The 20,669-nt window shown below is 39.1% G+C and overlaps 1 protein-coding gene across 2 annotated transcripts in view; it reads left to right on the top strand.

The window, feature by feature from the left end:
• The window catches only part of slc8a3 (solute carrier family 8 member 3), a 129,809-nt gene that overhangs the window by 9,892 nt on the left and 99,248 nt on the right, over nucleotides 1-20,669 (top strand). For both annotated transcript variants that reach the window (XM_057859203.1, XM_057859204.1), the window contains exon 2: nucleotides 11,190-13,034. In XM_057859203.1, the coding sequence (XP_057715186.1) occupies nucleotides 11,257-13,034 (1,778 nt within the window). In that variant the 5' untranslated portion in view covers nucleotides 11,190-11,256. The remainder of the gene's footprint in view (nucleotides 1-11,189; nucleotides 13,035-20,669) is intronic.

The following is a 20,669-nucleotide window of genomic DNA, read 5'->3' as shown; positions in this document are numbered from 1 at the left end:
CATTCTTTTTTTTTTTTTTTCTCTGTTCGGATTTTGTCACCGTTTCGGCAACAAGACAATGCTTTACTATGCATTACTTACTACGTTGGTTGAATGACGTAAGAAAAGTCAGACACGGAGAGAGAAGAGTGTTGTTGTGACGCTGTAGCAAACGTGATGCGAGGCTAGATGGCTCCAATATTTCCTGACTCTAGCCGACAGCCTACAATCTACGCCTAGATATCACATGCATATAGAACTACATGCGAAATGACAGACTCGGCGGCGTTAGTAAACAGCCGCCATCTTAAAGCAGTAGACTTCTCAGAAAGGCTCTGTTGTAGTAAACCTTCCTAACGAACCTAAGTAACTTTTCATCTAAAATACTCCTAAATCGGCAAAATCTTGACTTGAATCTATCTTTAAATGATGAAACAGTTTTAAATGACAGTCAATTAAATGACTTCCAAACATCGCAAAGGTTACTATGTCTTTTTGAAAAAATGGAAAAAAAAAAAAAAAACATGAAAGGTAACACCAGTTACTTTGCCAAGTAACTAATTACTTTTTGGGAGAAGTCATTTGTAATTGTAATTAATTTTTAAAAGAAAGATTAACAACACTGGTCATAAAGATGAAGTCTGCAGAATGAAAAGTGACGAAAGCGGAGATTTTATTCTGCCAGTTTTGTTGCCGAACACAATTTGCCCGCAACTATTGCTGATCACTTCTCAGAATTAGTAAAAAAAATGTTCCCTGACTCAAAGATTGCATCGGTAAATTCATTTTATCAATTGACGTTTTTAATTTATAATTGGACACACTAACGAACTACCTTAAAGTAAAACTGAATTGCGGGCTGAAGTGCAGCCATCGAGACATGATAGAAATTGCCAAAAGTGCTACATACAATTATAACAAAAGTCACCATTAAATTTTAGTAATCATGATGTAGCTGAAGATATTGATTGTTCTTTGATTGCACCAGGATATATGTTACAATCTTACTTATATATTCATATTATTCTAAAAATTTATTTTTGTTTCATATTACACGCTATATACAATGTTGTAAGATTAGTCACCAATTTATAAGGGCATACGTCACTATTTGTAAGATTGCTAACCGCCTTGGATTGACAGATACGAACACTGTAGTTTACAACAACAACAAAAAAAGAACATTTTTATTTATTGTTCAAAAGCATTCAATTAAAAAAAAAAAAAGTACGTCAGTGTCTATTTTGTTGAGTTCATCAAAGTTCAAATGCAAATCAAGCTTCCTCTTGCCCCCCTCTAAAAATGAAAAGCAGGAAACAAATTTGAATAGCAAATAACATACACAAAAATATAACATTTGCTTCGCTAAGCATGAAGAAGAGTAATTAAACACTGCATTAAATGAATTCATGCAAATTCAGATGCAAAGTAAAGCATTTGAATTAAAGCAAAAAGACCCAGATTTAAAGTTGTATTTCCTTTATGGCAACCACTGGTCCGCGCTCCAAAATTCATAATTGATGATAACGGCGTCGGCATGTGTAGTGCTTCATCAATGTTGCTAATCCTTGGTCGAATTCAGAATGTGCTATATACTTTTCTGGTTCCATTCCTATCAAGCAATCAAAAGGAACGGAGCATATCCAGGGGTGAAAGTGGGCCAGAACCGTCAGGAACGCAGTTCCGATATAAAATTCAGGGCCGGAATGCTGTTCCGGTACACTGTGCTTTGATTCCGAAAATATGACGGCAACTGTCAAAACGTTATGTAAAACAAAAAAAATACAAAGCTGCCACTCAAGCATTTCCTCTCCAAGAAGAAAACAATCTACCAACATCAGGTTTACATACACAGGTGTTTACAACAAGCATAATAAAGTGCTTGTGTAGCGTAATCCGTTTCCACCGACATTTACTATTTATTTACGGACGGCATGGAGGTTTCCCCAGCTGCTGCAGTTATCTGAGTCTGACGATGATGAGTCACGTCAATGTGTGAATGCACGCACCAAAGCAAAACGCCTCGACTCATTTATCCGTTCATTTGGCAGACATACGACATACTGACATGGGATCAGTAGAGATATTTAGCTCTGATTGGTTCAAAAGTGCATGTTTTCTGGAACAGCAAAAAAAAAAAAAGGTTGAATTGATGCGACAAAAAAGGGCAATGCAACATAAAATGGATTAAATCTTTCAGAGCAATGAAAGAGTTAAGGAAGCTTATTTATCATATTTTGTTTTATTTGCTCTGATGGGGAGGTTCAGAACATCTTAGCTGTCAATGTGCACTTTGCACATATATTTGTTCATTTATGTTAGGCTACTTATTCATTTCCTTATGATTTAAAAAAGTCGATGTTCAAACTATATTTCATTTCACTCTGCTTAATATAAGTCATTTGTACTTATTTTTCTGACTGTATGTTACTTATATCTTTATTATTCACAAAAAAGTAAATGTTTACATTTATTTCAATTTTAATATACATCCTATGTTCTTAAGTAGTTAAAATTGAGATTTGGCATTTAGTATGTGAGGAAATAAGGGAAAATAAAAATTAGGAGATGGAGGTTGGGGTTATTGCTGTTTTTGTTAACTTTTATTTTGCAAATCATTGAAAAATACAATTTAAAAATGAAAATCAGTTTTTGTATGTGTTATAGAAATAACTGTGCTAAAACAGTTTTCTTTGAATTTTAAGTAGTTTAAGAGGTTTGACATCCGCCCCCCCAAATGAAATAAATAAATAAATAAAATTGCTGGCTCCGTGGCGCCCTTCATGTTGGGGAGTTCCGGCAAGAAATTTTAGCCACTTTCACCCCTGAGCATATCTTCTTCCGGATTTGATCTCTGCAGAGGTCCGAAACACTCGTACCGGTGTTCGGCCATTCCTTACTACGCGGCGAAACGTCCTACACAATGGTCAGCGCGCTTGCGCAAGCATCCGCACGCATGCGCACATCGGTTGGAAGCGGCGAGTACTCACTATTTTTGTTTTTATTTCGTTTCGTTTTTGCATGTACAGTATAACCCTCTAATACTTTTAACTAGAGATGTCCCGATCGATTGGGTCTGATCACGTCATTTTCAAAGAATCGGAATCGGCAAAAAAATATCGGCCATGCCTTTTTTTAATATATATATATATTTTTTTTTTTATTGTTTTCTAAATGTATTTCACGTTACAGACATAATATGTTACACTCATCCAGTCTTTAGTTTAGGCTTAAGGTACTGATAACGGCAGTAATTAATTTTTTAAAAATGTATCACGTTGAATATTTAAGCAATTAATGCATGCGTTGCACGACCCACTCACGCATTGTCGCGCTCAATCTGTAATGGCACCGTTTTACCCATTTAGAGAGATAAAAGGCAGCGTAAAATGAGTAGAGTGAATTTTGGCAGTCTTTGGAGCCTTTTTTTAATAGGCTAAAGCCTTACAATCCCTCTCCCTTCGATCAGAAATATCATGGGAAGCAATGTGGGGAAGCTAGGTAGCAAATGATCTTTTTCTTAATACCTTATTTTATTTCCCAACGCAGAGAAGATATATGAATTGGTAGCACTACGCGTAGTCGTGGTTCCACTTCCCATCATGCATTTGGGTTGAATGGCTGCAGTATCATTTACTGAAAGCTCAACAAATACACTAGATGGCAATATTTAGTCACAATATACAAGGTCACAAGTCCTATCCGTGGATCCCTCTCACAGAAAGAATGTTAATAATGTAAATGCCATCTTGAGGATTTATTGTCATAATAAACAAATACAGTACTTATGTACTGTATGTTGTATATATATATATATATTCATCCGAGTTTTATTCATTTTTTTCTTAATGCATTGCCAAAATGTATATGATCGGGAAAAATTATCGGTAATGATTGGAATTGAATCGGGAGCAAAAAAAAGCAATCGGATCGGGAAATATCGGGATCGGCAAATACTCAAACTAAAACGATCGGGATCGGATCGGGAGCAAAAAACATGATCGGAACAACCCTACTTTTAACCATTGTGTTTTTTTGTGTTAGCTTTGAAGCAGTTAACCACATTAGTCACGTAGCGAATTTAAACCATCCTTATTTTATATAGCTACATTTAAGTATTTTCTTCAGGCATTTTTTTTTTTGTACGTTCTGCCTGTATGCGTCTAAACAAAACAACTTTAGAGCGCATGGTAGTACTTTGGGTGTCAAATTCGACTAATGTAGGACGTTTCTCCGATGTAGATATTTTGGCAGAACACCGGCTTGCCTTTTTTCACCCTTCTGCCAATGCGACATTTCTGGACGCTGCTTAGTCGGACAGCGGCTCCTGCTGAGTGAGCTAGTTTGCTTCCCGACCCGTGCGTCTGTGTTTTTCCAACCCCTCCTCCCGTGAGACTTGAAGACAATCAGGCTCCGATCGCCGTAATTGGTCTCCACATCCAAAAGCCGACGTAAACTCCCATGATTACAAACGAGTCCGCGGGCTAGCGTTTTATTAAACCAACCTTATCTACATTTTTTCCCCTTTCTTCTATCTTCTACACAGACCTAAAAAGCTCATGCATATTTTTCCCAAGAGGGGCAGTGTGGCGGGGTATTTTTTCCGGCCTGCCTCCCACGGAGGAAATCAACTTGTCGCGATTACGTCGCTCGTAAAGTAGGTCGCCCCATCTGAATTTATGCACTCGTGAAATTGGGGGAAATTCTCACCCACGCTGTCTTTCTTTCTGTGAAAAGTTGTGTAACCGTTTCGTTAATAGAAGTCACTCACTGCCGGCTCTACCAGTTCAAATGGATTGGAGGTCTATCGCGGCCAATGAGTTAAATTTGCTGCCACTGACTCAAATTCATTCAAGTGACAAATCCAAGTCCTTTAGGTCATTAAAAAAAGCTGCCGGATGAGAGTCTCATCAATTTGAATGGCAGTAAAATTGGGAGTAGGAACAAATTTTCTGGCCGATCACCGATTTCGATTTTTGCCAGTCCTGATTTTTTCGTAAACAGTGTGCACCTTTAATCTTCCACTCAATCTTGTTTTATTATATAATATTGAACATTAGCTTTAGGGCTGCAGCTATCGAATATTTTAGTAATCGAGTATTCGACTGAAAATTCTATCGATTAATCGAGTAATCGGGTAGAAGTTACTAGGGCTGTCAAACGATTAAAATTTTTAATCGAGTTAATTACAGCTTAAAAATTAATCGTAATTAATCGCAATTAATCGCAATTCAAACCATCTATAAAATATGCCATATTTTTCTGTAAATTATATATATATTCTGTAAAATAATTTGTTGGAATGGAAAGATAAGACACAAGATGGATATATACATTCAACATACGGTACATAAGGACTGTAGTGGGCATTTGACTCTCATTTAAATCTGTCTATGCTGTCTTCACTCCGAAGCGTCTACTTTTTCCAAAGCTAGACAGCTAGTGAACAACGCCTTAATAATCAGACTTCTTCCTTTTTCATCTGATTTATTTATAAAATGGCCTAAAACCACTGTCCTCTATAGACCGTAGTGAAACTACAAAAAAAAAGTACACAAGCATTGCATTAGCAACAACGTTAGCTTAGCACGCTATACAGGTTCACTAAACATAAACAAAAAGCGTCTCATACAAAAAATATAACATTTCGCTTACTAACATAATATGTACATTCTTTACAACAACCATACTTACGGACAAATCTTGTCCAAGGATCATATAAGCACAACATTACAACGTAGGCGTCAGCCCGAGACCTCGTGCAGCCATATTGAACTGGCAAGAAAGCAATAAACCATGTTGCAAAGCGACCACAAAAAACAGCACAAAAAACCTTGCTGTAAAACTTACCAAAAGGCAGAATACTGTCTGAGCGGGACATGTGCGTTAATTGTGTCAAATATTTTAACGTGATTAATTTAAAAAATTAATTACTGCGCGTTAACGCGATAATTTTGACAGCCCTAGGTAGAACATATATTTTTTAATGTAAAGAGCAATTATAAATATACAAGAAAAAACAAGACATTTCACCAAATATTGAACCATTTTCAGACAATGTTTTTATTTGCGATGTACATTTTTGAAAACTGCTAACAATTGCATCTCAGATGTGACTAGAAAAAAGAAAAAAAAAAATCACGACTTTCACTCAAAAAGCTTCTAGATCTTATAAAACAAATCTTATTTCCTACCTAAAAACGTTATTATGCCTGATAACACACATCACTTAAAAGTTAGGTGTTTTTCCCCATGTGTGTCAACTGAATTTCCATTTGTGTCAAACTATTTTCAACTTCTAGTTAATCAAGTTTTAAGTTAGTCTAAATTGTAAGTAGGGTTGCAACTATCGATTATTTTAGTAGTCAATTAATCGATTAACTAGGTAGTTAGAATAATTGAGTAATCGGATAGGGAACATGAAAAATTCAAATACCTGAGCTGAGCCTCGAATGGTATTAAATAAAAAAATTAATTAATTAATTAAAAAAAAAAAGAAGAAGAAGAAGAAGGATCTACTTATGTACAGCAAAAGAACAATGGCTAACTTACATAGCAAAAGTCCACTTTAATGCTATAAAACAAACTTTTTTTTTGTTTGTTTTTTTAACAATGCTCTTAACAATTGTTCAGACGCATATTCCAGCAAAAAACTGCTGAATAAACCTATAAATTAAATTACGAATGCATTGAAATAAACATTAGCTCAAACAAAAACTTGGCTTATGTTGGTCTTAACATGGAGCAGCTGGATTCTGCTATGTGAAATGACACAGACTAGAGGGCAGTGTATCCACCAAAATCAATAAAACTAAATGCAAACACTTTCAAAATAAACCTTTACAATGCCACTTTAACTAAACGAATACTCGAAGCAGCAAAATTTAATTAGAATCTTTTTTTCCAATCAAATACTCGAGTTAATCGATTAATCGTTGCAGCACTAATTAGCTTACATCAGAGCAGACAATATAAATGGCCCGGTGGCCCGGACATACCGCCAGGGCCACCAGAATGCCCCAACCACTGGCCGGATTGGGAAAAAAAATCTTATTTAACATTAATTCCAAGTAGTTCCGTGGTTCTAGTGGTTTTGACGATGCTACACTATCCCGATCAAAGACAACCATCATACAAATGACATACCGTTCCAAAGGTATACTATTTTTTTTACAGTGGGGCAAATAAGTATTTAGTCAACCACCAATTGTTCAAGTTCTCCTACTTGAAAAGATTAGAGAGGCCTGTAATTGTCAACATGGGTAAACCTCAACCATGAGAGACAGAATGTGGAAAAAAAAAAAACAGAAAATCTCATTGTTTGATTTTTAAAGAATTTATTTCCAAATTAGAGTGGAAAATAAGTATTTGGTCACCTACAAACAAGCAAGATTTCTGGCTGTCAAAGAGGTCTAACTTATTCTAAAGAGGTCTAACGAGGCTCCACTCGTTACCTGGATTAATGGCACCTGTTTTAACTCATTATCGGTATAAAAGACACCTGTCCACAACCTCAGTCAGTCACACTCCAAACTCAACTATGGCCAAGACCAAAGAGCTGTTGAAGGACACCAGAGACAAAATTGTAGACCTGCACCAGGCTGGGAAAACTGAATCTGCAATAGGTAAAACGCTTGGTGTAAAGAAATCAACTGTGGGAGCAATTGTTAGAAAATGGAAGATATACAAGACCACTGATAATCTCTCTCGATCTGGGGCTCCATGCAAGATCTCACCCCGTGGTGTCAAAATGATAACAAGAACGGTGAGCAAAACATCCCAGAACCACACGGGGGGACCTAATGAATGACCTACAGAGAGCTGGGATCACAGTAACAAAGGCTACTATCAGTAACACAATGCGCCGCCAGGGACTGAAATCCTGCACTGCCAGACGTGTCCCCCTGCTGAAGCCAGTATACGTCCAGGCCCGTCTGCGGTTCGCTAGAGAGCATTTGGATGACCCAGAAGAGGACTGGGAGAATGTGTTATGGTCAGATGAAACCAAAATAGAACTTTTTGGTAGAAACACAGGTTCTTGTGTTTGGAGGAGAAAGAATACTGAATTGCATCGGAAGAACACCATACCCACTGTGAAGCATGGGGGTGGAAACATCCTGCTTTGGGGCTGTTTTTCAACAAAGGGACCAGGACGACTGATCTGTGTAAAGGAATGAATGACTGGGGCCATGTATCAAGAGATTTTGAGTGAAAATCTCCTTCCATCAGCTAGGGCATTGAAAATGAGACGTGGCTGGGTCTTTCAGCATGACAATGATCCCAAACACACAGCCAGGGCAACAAAGGAGTGGCCAGTCTCCAGATCTCAACCCCATAGAAAATCTGTGGAGGGAGTTGAAAGTCCGTGTTGCCCAATGACAGCCCCAAACCATCACTGCTCTAGAGGAGATCTGCATGGAGGAATGGGCCAAAACACCAGCAATAGTGTGTGAAAAGCTTGTGAAGAGTTACAGAAAACGTTTGGCCTCCATTATTGCCAACAAAGGGTACATAACAAAGTATTGAGATGAACTTTTGGTATTGACCGACTACTTATTTTCCACCATGATTTGCAAATAAATGCTTTAAAATTCAAACAATGTGATTTTCTGGGTTTTTTCCCACGTTCTGTCTCTCATGGTTGAGGTTTACCGATGCTGGCAATTACAGGTGCCGGTATGAGATTTTGACGGTATGATACCCTTAGCAAAAATCCTGCTATTTCACGGTATAACGGTATTGCAATTCCAGCTCTAAAATGTGTTACATTGAGATGTATAGATTTTTAAAAAATACTGTTTTCCATTGAACAGGATTTTATTTTAAGAGCATATTTACAAATTTGCAGGTGTTTGCAATGGCAGAAGACTTTACAAAAGTAGGCTAATGGTAGAGAGGAAACTAGTTAGCCATCTTGGCATGGTAAATAGCCACGTTATCTGCCTCATTAGCAAGTTTACATTATAGTCAGGGGTGCACATAATTTTTTTGCCCAGGTTCTCTGATGAGGACCTGGAGATGTGACTTGGTCCTCATTGAGCTTGAGAGCCGACCCGCCTGATGCGATAAATTTATGACAAGCTTTACTTAGAGCCAATTAACTTTAATTAATTATATTAACAATTAATGCTTGATTAACATCAACTGGCACAACAAAATTGCCATTACTTTGAAGTGAAATGTTAAGAAATAAAAAGCACCAATTCAAAATAAAGGGCATTATGCGGCTCCCACATTAACTCCAAGCCTTTTTAAAAGTGGGATGTCCTCCTCATAAGACCTCATTGAACGTGCATGTTTAGCTTTATAAAATGCGAGCAAAAACACGTTTGTCAGTGCATGTCGCTGTTCATTACCTTTATTCCGCCACTTGTCCATAGGGCGAGTGGGGTCCTGTTTGACATCGATAGTTTGCTTAATTGCCACATGCTCTGTTTTTTTCGTGCTTTTCAAAGTTTGGATGGCTGAAATTCTTTGACCCTACATAAAATGCGCTGCTCTTATCGGCGACATTGGGATTCTCACGGCACATTTTGTACCGCATTTCCGTGCGAGCATCATTTGCTTCTAGCCATGGTACCTCCAGTAGCCACTTTTCAGCAAAAGTCCTTTTTTTCGGTAGCTCCGGTGACGTCTCTGTCGTCTGTCTGTCTTTTGACGGGGTTGGGGGAACACGGAAGTAATTACTCAGTGTGGCCTGCCTCTTCGACATTTTGACAAGTTATTTTCTCGTGTCCGCCGCAAATACAGTGGTCAGCCATCGGTACGCAAAAGCGTATGGAAACCGTTGAGGGCTAGCGCGTTTGTCTACGTCCACTTATGTGCACCCCTGATTATAGTATTGGTTTTAGCACCGCTAGACACACTAAACCAGCTTGAGTGAAGTCTTGTAGCTGGTGGGAAACATTCATGACAGCATTTACTTACCTTAAATTTTGTGTAAAGTGACGGATGATGATCACGTAAATGTGAAATCATGTTGGAGGTGTTGCCTGCACGTCAGCTGTCCTTCCTCCTCTAAGCAGCGGCCGTCTGTTTCTTTTCGGTAGCCGAAGTACTCTCATACTAGCGACTTTGTTTATTTTTGAGCGAGGGAAAAAGCTCAGGTGTAGTGTCGCTGACAGACAGGACAGAGCAACAAATGGAAGGGGATGGGTGAGCAATGCCGTTCCAAGCCACGGATTTCTCGGTACATTTTTGGGACCTCAAAAATAGCTAATACCGGAACTACGGTATGACAGAAAATTGCAGTGGTTTTGAAACCGGGACGTTTTTGTACCACGGTATACCTTAAAACCGGTAACCGGCACATGCCTAGTGGGGGGTAAATAAACTGGTTTCTATAGTCCTCGATCATTTGTATTTAAATTAGGGCTGTCAAAATTATCGCGTTAACGGGCGGTAATTAATTTTTTTAAATTAATCACGTTAAAATATTTGACGCAATTAACGCACATGCCCCGCTCAGACAGATTTAAATGACAGTACAGTGAAATGCCCACTTGTTAATTGTGTTTTATGGAGTTTTGCTGCCTTCTGCTGGCGCTTGGGTGCGACTGATTTTATAGGCTTCAGCAACCATGAGCATTGTGTATGTAATTTACATCAACAATGGCGGGCTACTAGTTTATTTTTTGATGGAAAATTTTACAAATTTTATTAAAACGAAAACATTAAGAGGGGGTTTATATATATATATATATATATATATATATATATATATATAATTTCTATAACTTGTACTAACATTTATCTTTTAAGAACTACAAGCCTTTCTATCCATGGATCGCTTTAACAGAATGTCAATAATGTTAATGCCATCTTGTTGATTTATTGTTATAATAAACACAGTCATTATGTACCGTATGTTGAATGTATATATCCATCTTGTGTCTTATCTTTCCATTCCAACAATAATTTACAGAAAAATATGGCATATTTTATAGATGGTTTGAATTGCGATTAATTGCGATTAATTACGATTAATTCATTTTTAAGCTGTAATTAACTCGATTAAAATTTTTAATCTTTTGACAGCCCAAATTTAAATGTTATTTTAGCCAGAAACAAAGTGGAGCACATGATTTGCTGGCCACATACAATGATGTGGCGGGCGGGATTTGACCCCGGGCTGTGATTTCAACACCTGTGACTTAGTGGAAGCTTAGTTTGATAGCGACGATAACAGTCTTTTCTTGTGTTTTGTTCAGGTGGTCCAAGTCAAGGCCCAGTGCTGGATCACAGTAAGGTAGAATCCCTTGAGAGCAAGGAGGGTGCATGGAGGGCACAAGGCTCGCAAGTCCAGGGCGGTTGGCCCCCCTCTGGTTGGGACTGGTCTCGGCGGCCTTCGCCTTCCTTGGCACGGAGGCCCGGACCACACCGAGCCCGTCGCTGAGCTCCGACAATGCCACCTGTCCGGGCAACTCCAAGTGCACCCCCGGTATCATCTTACCTGTCTGGTACCCCGAGGACCCGTCCATGGGTGACAAGATCGCACGGGTCATAGTGTATTTTGTGGCTATGATCTACATGTTCCTTGGAGTTTCCATCATCGCTGACCGCTTCATGGCAGCCATTGAAGTCATCACGTCCCAGGAGAAGGAGGTGGTGATCCGGAGGCCGAATGGCGAGACCACCACGGCCACCATCCGCGTGTGGAACGAGACTGTGTCCAACCTCACCCTCATGGCGCTGGGTTCTTCCGCCCCGGAGATCCTCCTGTCCATCATTGAGGTCTGCGGGCACGAGTTCAAAGCCGGAGAGCTGGGACCGTCTACAATCGTGGGCAGCGCCGCTTTCAACATGTTCGTCATCATAGGCCTGTGCGTGTCTGTAATCCCCCAGGGGGAGGTCCGCAAAGTCAAGCACCTGCGGGTGTTCTTCATCACGGCCGGCTGGAGCATCTTTGCCTACATATGGCTCTATATGATCCTGGCCGTGTTCTCGCCCAACGAGGTGCAGGTTTGGGAGGGTCTTCTGACGTTGGCTTTTTTCCCCATTTGCGTCATGCTGGCCTGGGTGGCCGACCGCCGCCTTCTTTTCTACAAGTTCATGCGGCGGAAGTACCGCTCCGACAACCATCGCGGGGTCATCATCGAGAACGAAGCAAAGCGCTCGTCCAAGGGCATCGAAATGGACGGGAAGATGGTCAACTCCCACTTCTTGGACGGCGGCGTCAACCCGATGGGCCCGACAGAGGGCAGGGAGGCGGACGAGTCCCGTCGCGACATGATCCGCATCCTCAAGGACCTGAAGCAGAAGCACCCGGAGAAGGAGCTGGACCAGCTGGTGGAGATGGCCAATTACTATGCGCTGTCCCACCAGCAGAAGAGCCGCGCCTTTTACCGCATCCAAGCCACGCGCATGATGACGGGCGCGGGCAACATCCTGAAGAAGCACGTGGCCGAACAGGCCAAGAGGTGCGCCAGCATGGCGGAGGTGCATGTGGACGAGCCTGAGGAGTACGTATCTCGCGTGGCCTTCGATCCCGGCGCCTACCAGTGCCTGGAGAACTGCGGCGCCGCCATCCTCACCGTCACCCGGCGCGGCGGCGACATGGGCAAGACCGTGTGCGTGGACTACAAGACGGAGGACGGCTCTGCCAACGCGGGCGCCGACTATGAGTTCACTGAAGGCACGCTGGTCTTCAAGCCAGGCGAGACGCTCAAGGACATCAGCGTGGGAATTATCGACGACGACATCTTCGAGGAGGACGAGCACTTTTTCGTGCGCCTGAGCAACCTGCGCGTGCTGGAGACGGAGGAGGAGCTGCTGTCTGCTAACAGTCTGCCGTACCCCAAAGCGGCGTTGGGGTTTCCCGCCGTAGCCACCGTTACCATCCTGGACGACGACCACGCCGGCATCTTCACCTTCGAGAGCGGAGCGATACATATCAGCGAAAGCGTCTGCGTTATGGAGGTTAAGGTGTTGAGGACATCGGGCGCTCGGGGCACGGTCATTGTGCCTTACCGCACCGTGGAGGGGCTCGCTAAGGGAGGCGGTGAGGATTTTGAGGACACGTACGGCGAGCTGGAGTTCAAAAACGACGAGACCTGGTAAGTCTTGACTTGCTACTAAAAATTGCTACTCATCCGTTGCTTAATCTCGTCTCGTGAAACGAATTTGATCATCTCAAATTTATCTCATTCTTTGCTTATTTGTTTCTGAGTTTGTGCTCCTAAGGGTACCCTTAGGAGCAACTGATGAGTCAAAATGAGCAAAAACATCATTGAGACAAAGGAGATTGATTTGAGCAATATTTGAGAAGAGAAATTCTCTTAATTGAAAATGGAGTTATACTCATAGGTGGAGTTTGACTTTTGGGGCAGGGGGGGCACAACATGTTGATGACCCCAAAACATAGTTTCAGCAATAAAATGAACTTACAAGAAAATTTATAATCATAAGTTGACAATGAGTGTTTTTTGTTTCCCATCATTCTTGAGGGGAATTATAAATCAGGCTGCTTAGGCAATACTTTTGGTCATCCATTGAATATGGTACGCCCGCCGGTGTCATGCCAATGCAGTTACCACAGTCAAAAATTGTATCCCTTGGGGTAGATTTGTGTCTTTATTATTCAACCAAAAAATGTCGCTTCAATTAAAAAAAAAAAAAAAAAAGTGTTTGAATGCAAAAATAAACTAACCCCCCCCCCCAAAATGCATGTGAAAGCTATTTTTCTTTGATTTTTTTGGGTTTTTTTTTTTTTGATTGAAGCAACTTTTTTGATTGAAGTAATGTTGATGTGTTTTTTGGGCCACATTTTGGCTAGGACATTTGTGTCTATATTATTCAATGAAAAAATAAGTTGCTTAAAAAAAATATAGATTTCAAAAAAGAAAATCACTTCAATCAAAAAAAGAAAAATGTCAATCATAGAAAAAGTTTTTGAATGTGAAAAAATATTTGAGATTGAAAAATTTGCATTTGAACACTTAATTTTTCATTGAAAAAGTTTTCTTTGATTGAAGCAATAAATTTTTTTTGTCTTTGGGCCATATTATGATTAGGACATTTGTGTCCAAATCATTCAATCCCCCCAAAAAGTTGATTCAATCAAAAAAAATATTTTCGGTCAAAGAAAAAAAATCATTTTTAAAAATATTTCCCCCCCCCCAATTTTTTTTTATTATATGCAAAGCAAACGACCGTGTAAGGTGCTGGAAAAATAACCTATTGACCTATTATAAAAATATATATTTTTTGTTCATTTCATTCATTTTTGTTGCAGTTTTATTGCTTTTCAACTTTTATATATATATAGGAAAGTCAATTACATGGAATGACACTTTTTGGACACCAGGGGGGGCCTGCCCCCCCCCCCCCATAAAGTCCGCTTATGGTTATACTTGTAAAGCAACTTTCAGGCACTCAAAGCGCTTTGACACTATATCCTCATCTACGTAATGCAGCAATGTGGGGTTCAGTGTCTTGCTCAAGGGTTCTTAGATGAATTCATCAGGACAGAGAGTTGAACTCACAACCTCTGGGTTGGGGAATGACTTCTCTACCACTGAGCACCGCACGGGCTTAGATGCACTGTGCTCAATGTGACGCGGCACAACAATGGAAAGCAACTTCGGAAAGAGCGTGTAGCAGTGATGATATTTTAGTTCATGTAATAATTTTAGGGCTGTCAAAATTATCGCGTTAACGGGCGGTAGTTAATTTTTTAAATTAATCACGTTAAAATATTTGACGCAATTAATGCACATGCCCCGCTCAAACAGATTTAAATGACAGCACAGTGTCATGTCCACTTGTTACTTGTGTTTTTTTGGTGTTTTGTCGCCCTCTGCTGGCGCTTGGGTGTGACTGATTTTATGGGTTTAAGCAACATGGGCATTGTGTAATTATTGACATCAACAATGGCGAGCTACTAGTTTATTTTTTGATTGAAAATTTTACAAATTTTATTAAAACGAAAACATTAAGAGGGGTTTTAATATAAAATTTCTATAACTTGTACTAACATTTATCTTTTAAGAACTATAAGTCTTTCTATCCATGGATCGCTTTAACAGAATGTTAATGTTAATGCCATCTTGTGGATTTATTGTTATAATAAACAAATACAGTACTTACCATAATTTCCGGACTATTAGCCGCTACTTTTTTCCTTCATTTTGAATCCTGCGGCTTATTGTCCAGTGCGGCTTATTTGTTGATTTATTTGGGTTAATAGGCAACACTTTATTTGACAGCCGCATTATAAGGCTGTCATAAAACGTCATAATTATGACATGACACTGTCATTGGCATCACTGAATGCTTATGTCATTAAGCGTCATCTGGCAAATTATGTCACAAACTCAATTTGTGTCCAGCTTGGATCTTTTACAGCCATTCAAAAGTGAGATAATTTGCCAGATAACAGCAAATAAGATCTGTTATAAGCGTTCATTAATGCTCATGACAGTGTCATGTCATAATTATGGTTGTCTAATGACAGTCTTGTGATGCCACTGTCAAATAAAGTGTTACCAAATACCATAAGTAGAATGTAATGAAACAACTAGAAGAAAACTGAAGAAATATTTAGCAAAGAATATGAATTTTGATTGTTATTTACATCTGTAGCGCTGCAATGCATGCTAGGAGGCATGTTGGAAAACAACAGTGTTGACAGCAGCTGGCAGCAGTGGTTGTATGTCTCCCCTAAGGGAGCAGTGATGGCCAAATAAAGCTTCTTGAAGGAATGAATTAGTGCTGGAATGTTTAATCAATTAACTCGAGTATTCGATTAGAAAAAAGATCCGAATCAAATTTGCTGCTTCGGGTATTCGTTTAATTACAGTGGCGTTGTAATGGTTTGTTTTGAAAATGTTTGCATTTAGTTTTTATTGATTTGGGTGGATACACTGCCCTCTAGTCTGCCTTGTTTCACATGGCTGAATTCAGCTGCTCCCTGTTAAGACCAGCATAAGCTAAGTTTTTGTTGACGCTAATGTTTTTTTTAATCAATTCGTAATTTAGTTTACAGATATACTTAGCAAGTTTTTGTGGGAATATGTGTTTGAATGATTTGTTAAGAGCATTGTAAAATAAAAAAAAGTTAGCATTTTATAGCATTTAAGCTAGTGGACTTTTGCTATGTAAGTTAGCCAATTGTTCTTTTGTTGCACATAGATCGTCATTTAATTATTTTTTTTCATACTGTTTGACGCTCAGTTATTTTAACTTTTTATGTTCCTTATCCGGTTACTCGATTATTCGACCTAACTAAATCATCGATTCATCGACTACTAAAATAATCGATGGCTGCAGCCCTAGCTGCCCACCTGGCTGCAAAGCTTCATGGTGGTTCATTTGGTCTGATGACAGTTGTATGTGCCTCTGTCAAATAAAGTGTTACCGGTTAATTTCCTTTGGTGTAAATATCACATAATACCGTGAGGACGGCAGTAGCTTATAGTCCAGTGCGGCTTATCTATGAACAAATGCCGTTTTCGTGCAAAATTTTGGTGGGTCGCGGCTTATGGTCAGGTGCGCCTTATAGTGCAAAAATTACGGTATGTACATTATGTTGAATGTATACTATATCTGTATTGTGTCTTATCTTTCCATTCCAACAATAATTTACAGAAAAATATATAGATGGTTTGAATTGTGATTAACTACGATTAATTAATTTTTAAGCTGTGATTAACTAGATTAAAAATTTTAATCGTTTGACAGCCCTAAATAATTTATATATTTCTTGATATTTAAAAGGAAAAAAAATCCAAATGGCAGACATGTTGCCTGTGAGCCAGTTGTTTTAGCGAGACATCGTCAGCCAGCATGTTGCCTGTTTTAATTACGTCATTAAACAAGAGGACTAAGGTTCTTTACACTATTTTGTGGTAAACTTTCGGTCTTCGAAACCAAAAACTGATAATGCATTTGTAGTGGTTGATAGTTTTCTCTAATTTTTACATTGAACAAGATGAACCAAATGAATCACGTTATTTAATTATTTTACCAATTATAATATTTTCTTAGATTTCGGCATGAAATGAATTAAGATGTGATTGGACATGTCAGGGCAGACACTACTTTTTGTTACGATGAAAGAATCTTGAAAACCCAAAATGAGCAATTGCAGACTGGAAGGTTATCAACTGAGAAATATTTGTGACTGACACAATATAGGGTTGCTTGGTGAGATCAGTAAAAGAGGCAGCTGAGGCAAGTTTAAGAAATAAAATACTTTGCTCATTCATGTCTTTTACTGAGACATTACTGAGATCGTGACTCCAAGTCAGGAGATAAAATTGAGACGCATTTGAGATCAACACACGTACTCTTACTTGTCTCTTGGTGAGATCTTGAAAGGAGACAACGGTGAGACTTTATTGAAAAATCGTGCCAGTAGAACTATTCTCAAGACTTTCTCATGTAATGCTCACTATGAAACTTCTCATGAGATATATTTGAGAACATTGAGAAAACCACTCTGGTCTCGATTATTGCTGATTCATTTCTCAGCGATGTAAATGAGACATGAACAAGATCTCATCTTCAATTTTGCTTTGCTGTGGGTTATTAGTCTTAGTCATATTTTAGTCATCTCAAAATGTGTTTGACTTCATCCAGTTTTTGTTGATGAAAACTTAAGACTAATCTCATTTAGTTTTAGTTGACGTTTACTAAAAATGTTTTTGTCTGTAAAATGAAAAAAATGTACTCTAAAAATAAGTGTTCCCAACTATGTCGAAATAATATTGACAGACGAGCACATATTGTCGTGTCTACAAGGAAATTGTTGATACTACACTCAGCAGGAAAACTACATTATTTTCAATGAATTATACCCAACTGGAAGGCATGAACTGTATGTAAAAATAATTTGCCTGAGAGTTTAAGAGGACACGCGCCGTTAGTATAAGGCTAATGCAAACGTGAACGCTATCCTAATGCTATGAGTTACATTTAGTGTATGATGATCGCTCAGCACAGACATTTAAAGGCTAAAGCAACACTGCATCTTCTCCCTGGCCAAGATAGGAAAACAGATCTTACCGTGTGTGCAAGCCTTGAGAAGATAAGACACTGGCGAGTTGGGGGTGGGAGGGCGCAGCACGTCAAATGAGTGACACAACCAGACACGGCTACGATGCAAGCTAACTACATTGTGAACATGTGACAGAAACTATTTTTTGTCTCATTCTCGTCTCGTCATACCAAAACTGCCGTTCATCTAGCTATGTTTTAGTCTCCTAAAACACGTTTCTAGCTCGATATTGTCTTGTCATCGTCATGAAAAGTGTTTGTTGATGAAATATTTTAGTTATTTTGACGAAAACAACACTGATATCAAGAGAGTCATACCGTTTGTGATATTTAGGGGGAAACATCCACTGACAAACTGACTGCTTACAGTCACTCATTTAACTCATTTGCGGCCATTGACAGGTTCGTTCATCCACTCCACCAAATTAAAATGTATTCAATGTTGAGAGCTGTAAATAACACTGAAACATGAGTATTTACAGCCAGTCTTCCAATATTAAATGAATTGGACATCACTGACTGTTAATGGCAGGCAATGAGGTAAATACTGTGGGGGCGGGGGGAAATCTACTTTAGGCCACGTTTACACGACAACGATCTTACGATATAACGCAAAAGTGGCGTTTTGCCATCAATTAAATTCCGCATTTACACAATCGTTATGTGTGGGGGACAACAGTGTGCACAAGGAAGCGCAATAGTGCAAGAAACCTCCAGTTTGCCAATGTAGTATGCATGCCGAACGTGTGGGCAGCACCATCAAAACATAATTCCTGCGTGTAAGCCTTCCTTTCTGATGTTTCCTCTTTCTTCCTGGCCAAATAACAACATGGCGAAGCACATCAGGCAGAGTAATAAATGAGTTTTTTTAATTAGAGTAGTGAATAGTTGACTAGATTCATGAAAAATGTCGAACGCAGAAAGGCCATGTACAAGGTTGCTATTTGAAGACGTGTTTTCATGGTATACACTGTCGGACTGTCCGCGTGCATTGCCGTCATCAATATCTTCACCCCCTTCACTGACAAATACAGTGTATCACAAAAGTGAGTACACCCCTCGCATGTCTGCAGATATTTAAGTATATCTTTTCATTGGACAACACTGACAAAATGACACTTTGACACAATGAAAAGTAGTCTGTGTGCAGCTAATATAATATAATATAATATAATAGAGTTGATTTATTTTCCCCTCAAAATAACTCCAAATATAGCCATTGATATCTAAACCTCTGGCAACAAAAGTGAGTACACCCCTTAGAAACTACGTACATCCCTAAATGTCCAAATTGAGTACTGCTCGTCATTTTGAAGACAAGAAAGCCCGCAAACATTTTGCTGAAGACATGTCAACAAAACACATGGATTACTCGAACCATGTACGATGGTCTGATGAGAATGCGGGCTTTCTTTTGTTCCGTCTTCAGAAGAGGCTTCCTCCTGGGGTGACAGCCATGCACTCCAATTTGATGTAGAGTGTTGCGTATGGTCTGAGCACGAACAGGCTGACCCCCCCCACCCACCCCCCACACCTCTCAATCTCTGCAGCAATGCTGACAGCACTCCTCTAACGGACAAGCAGTACTCAATTTGGACATTTAGGGATGTACGTAGTTTCTAAGGAAACAAATTAACTGTATTATAAGCTGCACACAGACTACTTTTCATTGTGTCAAAGTGTCATTTTGTCAGTGTTGTCCAATGAAAAGATATACTTAAATATCTGCATAACTGCAAGGGTTGTACTCTACTCACTTTAGTGATACAGTATATATTGGAGCGTTATCGCCACCTACTCTTACGGAGTACGGAAGTCAGTTGTCACCAGAAACTCACTTTTGTGTTGTTAACTGTTTAGACGGAGACGACGTTTTTAAGATTTCCACTCTGGAAGGCATTTTCAGCCCCCCCAAAAGGGCTCTCTGGAAAAGTTTTTGCGTTGTCACCCCCGCTGCTGTGTAAACTGGGAACATAATCAGTGTGTATTTCTGTTTTTCATACATTTCAATTTAAATAATAATTGTATTGTGTGTTAACATTTATTTATGATGATAAAAAATTAGGGCTGTCAAACGATTAAAAATTTTAATCGAGTTAATTACAGCTTAAAAATTAATTAATCGTAATTAATCGCAATTAATCGCAATTCAAACCATCTATAAAATATGCCATATTTTTCTGTAAATTATTGTTGGAATGGAAAGATAAGACAAGATGGATATATACATTCAACATACGGTACATAAGGACTGTATTTGTTTATTATAACAATAAATCAACAAGATGGCATTAACATTATTAACATTCTGTTAAAGTGATCCATGGATAGAAAGACTTGTAGTTCTTAAAAGATGAATATTAGTACAAGTTATAGAAATGTTATATTAAAACGCCTCTTAATGTTTTCGTTTTAATAAAATTTGTAAAATTTTCAATCAAAAAATAAACTAGTAGCCCTATTCTGTCCTCAATGTGTGTGAGTACACAAATTGACAGATAGCGAACATAAGTTCCAAAAAGAAATCAGACGGTGTGGCAAAGTTGCATGGGCTTTACTGAAGTCATCTCTTTTTGACAGGAGCACGTTTCTTGTATTTTTGTAAAACTGAAAATAACAAGGCTATGTGTCAATAACTTGCATAAATCACAAAATAACATAAAATGTACACACACGTGTCCATTTGAGCAGTA

This window comes from Corythoichthys intestinalis, chromosome 15, assembly GCF_030265065.1.
Source record: "Corythoichthys intestinalis isolate RoL2023-P3 chromosome 15, ASM3026506v1, whole genome shotgun sequence".
NCBI classification, from domain to species: domain Eukaryota; kingdom Metazoa; phylum Chordata; class Actinopteri; order Syngnathiformes; family Syngnathidae; genus Corythoichthys; species Corythoichthys intestinalis.
Note: the sequence above shows the minus strand (reverse complement) of the source record. Positions and strands in the feature narration are given on the sequence as shown.